Source organism: Parasteatoda tepidariorum, chromosome 6 (genome assembly GCF_982258835.1).
Source record: "Parasteatoda tepidariorum strain Cologne lab strain chromosome 6, Ptep-v5.0, whole genome shotgun sequence".
Taxonomy (NCBI): Eukaryota; Metazoa; Arthropoda; class Arachnida; order Araneae; family Theridiidae; genus Parasteatoda; species Parasteatoda tepidariorum.
In genome coordinates this window covers 13,126,262-13,132,413 of record NC_141760.1, presented here as the reverse complement: position 1 = coordinate 13,132,413, position 6,152 = coordinate 13,126,262, and the positions used below count along the sequence as shown (strand labels likewise).

At 31.5% G+C, this 6,152-nt stretch overlaps 1 protein-coding gene across 1 annotated transcript; it reads left to right on the top strand.

The window, feature by feature from the left end:
* Nucleotides 1–91: 91 nt before the first annotated feature.
* On the top strand, nucleotides 92–4,593 carry LOC107451500 (nucleolar protein 14 homolog). Its single transcript, XM_016067620.4, has 2 exons — nucleotides 92–272; nucleotides 3,238–4,593. Exon 2 carries the CDS (start codon nucleotides 3,259–3,261, stop codon nucleotides 4,576–4,578), a length of 1,320 nt encoding a protein of 439 aa, XP_015923106.2. The 5' UTR covers nucleotides 92–272; nucleotides 3,238–3,258; the 3' UTR covers nucleotides 4,579–4,593.
* The last annotated feature ends 1,559 nt before the right edge of the window (nucleotides 4,594–6,152 follow it).

Below are 6,152 nucleotides of genomic sequence, written 5' to 3'. Positions count from 1 at the left end.
GAAATATATTAAAAAATGAATGATATTTTTTTAAATGAGAGCTATGATTCTCAAATGAGAAAAATCGATTACTAGGCAGCACTTGTGTATCGATTGTTAGGTGCAGCGCGTGTGTTTTATTTATTTGGATCTGCACGCGTCTCCTATGCGAATCAAATAGACGGAAATTCTTAACCGGGAGATTAAAACATTGCTGTTAGCCAGAGACATCTGTACTCCTCTTTATTTCTCAGCAAACAAAAATTTCGTTATTTTAACTCTATCATATCCAGGTAAATATATAATTTTATACTATGTGCAAATGTTTTTTTTTTTTTCAAATACTTATTTGAAAATCGAACTAATTTTTTATGTTATTAACTATATAATTCATGTTTCGAACCCTTTGTTTTTTGACACAGTATATACATATATCTATCTTTTATTGAACCTGTTGCCTTTAAACCCTAATATCAATTTATTTCCTTCAGTTATTTAATTATAAACTTATATTGTAGTTTTATCACTGTGAATTGCTTGTATTTAGACATTGGTTATATGCATAAATATCATAAAACTATTCTACTATATAGTTAAAATTACTACTATGTAATTAAAATTCAACAGCCAAATTTAAGAGCTTTCTCACGAAAAAGGAAATTCAGAAAATACCCGGAATCATCAGTTTGGCTCTAAAAACCAGAGAATAAATTCTTTTTCAAAAATTTGTAGAATTCTTGCAACATACTTGAACCTGCTGAGAGTAGTAGGCAAATAGTTTTTTGTGATTGTAATTTAGTTATTCAATAAGGGCGCCGGCAGAATAATATAAAAGGGGGTGTAACCCTTTAACAAACTAACCCCCCCCCCCAAAAAAAATGAAAATATTCAGTTATTACATTTTGTTTTGTAATTACATATACTTTCATCTATTAATTTTTTTAAGATACCTTTCTTGTACTTGCAAATTTTGCGTCCAGAAACTGTACTGATGGCGCTGGCATAGCTACTGACTTTGAAACACAAATAACTACAGACAGTAGTTTCGTATACTAACGTGTTTGTGCACGCTTAACATTGGTATTTATTGTGTTGATGAAGTTTTACAGATGTGAGAAGTCCGTTTGTGTTATACACCTTTGTTGAACTAAATAACTAATAGAAAATATAATATTATTTATATTTTATTCAATGAAATTTTAAAAAATTAGTTTCTGAATTTTTTTTCAGTGTATAATGCGATACTTTTTCATAAAATCTGTTGAATTTTTACCTTTTCGTAATTGCAACTATGTTATTAAACTTTTAATGCAATTTTTAAATTGTTATTTTTACTTTTACATATCGCCTAAAGTTATCTGTTTTAAGTGAACAACTTGTTTGATACTATAAGATCAGTGTGGCTCTTTGCTGTCGTGGATCAAAAACAGAAGATACTATATGACTCAAACGGTTTTTTTAAAAAAAGCATTGGTGGTTGCTATGAATTATAGGTGTGAGAATTCTGCGCTTTTCCGCTATTTTATGATATTTGCACTACTTCTGATATTTAATTTTTTAAAATCAAATTTCCGTTATAATATGGTAAAAATATTTGGATATTGCGGAAACGAAATCCAGAGTTTTATTACAGTTAATATGGCATTTCGTAATACCGCAAAAAACGCTCTTTTTTTTCTCCCATCTTTCGTAAAAAAAAAAAAAAAAAAAAAATACTAAAGCCAAAAATGACGGACTCCCTTTTAGAATGCACAAAACTCTTTGCTTTTTGAAAAAACACGGATTTCAGATGAAGTAGTCATCATTAAAGCTCTCACACCAATTGACCTAACAATTAGACAATCCATCGCAATTAAGAAACAATTTTGGAATAACAATAATCAGGATACCTTCGGTAACGATTACCAGATTAAATACCTGGACGAATATTCCCCCGCCCCCAAATTGTACTTACGACCCAACTCAATTAAGGATTATTAATACGGGATACAGCGGGCCGAGCGGAACAGGGTACGAAATATACGTGGACGGAAGCAGAAGGCAGGTAATTAACAACGAATATGAATACAAAGTTGGTAGTGGTTTCTTAGTCAAACTTAACGGCGAAACTATACACCAACAGTCTGTCAGAATAAATGACGAATCAAGAATATACCCGGCTGAGCTGACCGCCATCTACCTGGCTGCTTCTTGGGCAATTGAGGCAGACATCAGGGAACCAATCGAAAAGTGGTGCAGAACAAAACAACAGCAACAAATCATGAGAGAAATTATTCAAAGCGCACTAGCAGATCCGATGGACCCTATACACTTAGGTTGACTTGATGTCTCCCCTCAATACCTGAACTACCAATCCACTTCTATTTTAACGCGTCGTCATTCCCCTTTTATATTTTTCAAACTTGAGCATCCTGGGGGACTCCGTTGGTCTTCTGTTCTATCACCTCAACACTAATTTTAATTCATCTTGATGTTTTTACTCACTTGTATATTCGCTTTTAGCGTTTTTATCAATAAAAATAGACGGGAAACAATGCCATCAATAGCACAGAAAGTATCGTTACCTCAAACTTTAAATATAAATAATATATTAAAGCTTTTATTATAAAGTATTTGTTTTTCAACCTCAAAATAAAGTAATTTTTAAAAAATAATTCAAAATTAAACTTTTTTTTAAACTAAAATTGCTCTTCAAACATGAGATTTGAAATTTTTCGTGTATGATGATGTAGCTTTAAAAAATAATCTAAAAACTATCAGAATGCGTTGCGATAACTAACAAAAAATCGTAAATCCTCATGGGCTCACAGGTGAATCGTCGATAATTGCGTAAAAAGAGACTCTTCAAATGTGCGATTCGAAGTTAGTCGAACGAAATAATATCGTATTAAAAGATTGAGATTTTAAAAACCACGTGGAATTCCGTTTTAGGAACTATCTAATAAACGATGAACTAAACCACTCAGATTCAGTTTGGAATCCTCGCTAACTGAGTGGCTCGAGAGGGATTACTCAAATGCGTGATTCTGAATTCACGATATTCGCATTCATGTAAAAGAAAAGTGGCAACAGTATATATAGAAATAGAATTCGCTTTGAAATATTTGTCGCTGTTTATTATTATTTATTAAATTATTTTTTAAATATTTTCTCGTTTCTTAATTACATTTCATTTAAACTAAATTCCTTGTCTTTCAATATCACCTTATATGTTTGTGTTTTATAAAATCAACTTCTAATGTTGCATTTTCTTCTCAGATTGCACGTATTTTAAAGAAGATGGAGATTGATGCCTATAAAATTGCCCTAGAATATGTAAATAATGATTGGAGAAAAACTAAATACCGATGTGTGAAGAATGAATCTGCTTCTGAGAGTAACGCCAAGGACAGGTATGACGTAGCTAGAAATATGTTGCTATTTGATAGAAAATCTGTTCGATCAACCGAAGACATTCAACCATGGAAGGTACTTAACAACATTAAAGATTTCAATTTGGATTTCATCGTAGAGAATGTTTCTAACAATGAATTTATGAATGATGTTGTGCAAGATCTGCATTTATTAGCCACAAGAAACAGTTTAGATGTAGCACATAAATTTAGACAGATGTTAAGTGATGAATATGAAATATTTTCATATTTTAGAAAGCAAAACATGAAGCGAAATTTTCCTAGAATCGAAACTGTTGTTTTATTAGGTATGATTTGCAGAATTTATTCGACTGATGTAACGCAGCATCCCGTTATGTTACCTGCAATGGTATATATGTGTGACATATTGCATACGAACTTTTATCTATCTTATAGCAACGTAATTATAAGGCTTTACGTTTGTGAACTATTAAAGAATTGCATCTCTGAGTCAAGAAAATTTATCCCAGAATCTATTCAATTTTTGAAAAGTGTTTTTGACTTAGCCTTGGTAGAAAACATGAAATCTCATAAGTTCAATCTGATTATTTCCGAAAAAGTATCATCTGAAGAAATTCCAACCTTACAATTGTTTTCAAAAGATAAAAAATTAACTAGGGTGAGTGAAAAAATTGGCGTTATTTTCACTGCCGCCACTCTGACATTTTGTTTTGCTACCCTGTATAAGGAATACCCTTCATCCAAATTTGCATTCCAGCCAATATTAGACACCCTCATCCAGCTTCCTGTTCATCTTTATCCTGTAGAAATGGAGACGCTGATTAAAAGACTCATTGAATTTCTAAGGCGAGAGACTCCTCCCTTTCGCCATCTTACACAGACTACTAAACCGAAATCGTTAAAGATGTTTGAACCGGTGTTTGAGTGTCAATACGAGTCTCTTGAGGATTATGAACGCCAACTAAAAAATCTAAATACCAAGGACAATAAGAACAAAGTTAAGCTCAACAAGGAGCGTGAAAAGTTAAAAAGCGTGAAGCAGAAAATTAGAAAAGAAGAGAGGAGTCTTCTGAAGGAAATCAGAGGATCTGCTAAGACTGCTGCATTCGTTAAATTAGAAAAAAAGCTGACATTGGATGCAGAAAGGCTGAAAAAGACGGCAAAAATATACAATGAACTTGCAGTGCAAGAACATGAGTTTAAAAAAATGATGAAAAAGAAATAAAGTTGTTTTTTTTTTTCTATCATGTATTGAGATTTTTCTTCTGATTTATTTATTTTTCGTTTTTAAAAAGTAAGCTTTTGTTTGTTATAATAACACAGCAAATCATTGCTAATTGGACTTAAAAGGGCTATGTAGAATATTTTACTTTATTTATTTTAATTTAGGGGAGAAGCTTTAGAAAGCGTGGAAAGGTTCTATAAATAGACTAATCGTTGTGCACGCTGGATCTTCAACAGGATAAATTCCGTGAGCATATAAAGCATCGATTCAGTCTGGAGACTATCATGGCCAGATGAATTTTGAAAATTTTCGCAAGTGGTTACTTCAGAAATTGCGACCAAACCTGCAACCTCAAAGTGTGGTAGGGGTGGACAATACTCCATATCACACGAAAATTGAAAACCCCACACCAACAAAGTATGCTACAAAAGTTGTAATGATGGACTGGTTCAATCACAATGGTATTAATTGTACTCTTGATATGAGAAAGGCAGAATTATGTTCTATAATATAGCAATTGTCCAAAAAATTTATAATATTGATAAATTAATAAATTGTCCTATTGATAAATTAATAGAAGAACAAGGACATTTTATTATTCGCCTTCCCCTTTACCATTGTGATTTAAATGCCATTGAATACGTTTGGTCTACAGTTAAAAGGTTCATTTGAGAGAGAAACGTTACTGGCGATGATTGATTGATAAATAGGATATGTCTGAAAATTGTTTAAAGCAGCTCAATGTTTTATTAATACATAACTCATCTATAAATTTATCATACATAGTAAATTGGCTATTAAGAAGGAAAGAAAAAAAATAAATTTGCAAATAAAAAATTTTCAGAATTATTTTTTTACTAAATGATGAGTAAAACTATACAGGTTGCATTAAAATACGAATAACAAAATGTAATTTAAGCAAAAAAAAATTAGATAATTTCAGATGGTTTGATGGGTGTTGATAAAAATTATCATTGATAGTTTTAGATTTCATCCTAGTTGCGGTAACTTGCTTTCTGCTTAAAAAAAAAGTAAAAAATAAATAATAAAAATAAAGATCTTTAATATTTTTTTGGCGCAGATCACGCGAACTATTTCTATTTTCAGCAAAGTTTTATCTCCTTTTAAAATTATAGTTAATAAGTTTAAGCACTTCACTTTTACCAGAAAATTCAACTAATAAAAGAAATTAACTGCTTTAAAAATGTGCAAGTTACGAAATTAAATCATCTAACAATCAATGAGCATTCATAATAAATAGTGCAAAGTTAAAAAGTAACATAAAAAGAACCTGCACTACCCTTAATGTCAGAATGTTCACTTTTTTTCCTTTTTATTTAAAAATTAGTAACCGATTGGGTAAAGAGAATCATTATAAGTAAAGAAAGAAATAACCATGCCAAGCTTAAGAAATTTCTTGAATCAGATTAAATAAGCCTCCTACTGGGGGCTGAGTCAGCCAATCTGGTATACTTCACATACATGCTATCATCGATGCTACCCTCCCTGAAATACGCCATTCTTGTTTTCATAGCACCAGACGGCCGCAGACTTTGTGAATAACCGAAAGACCA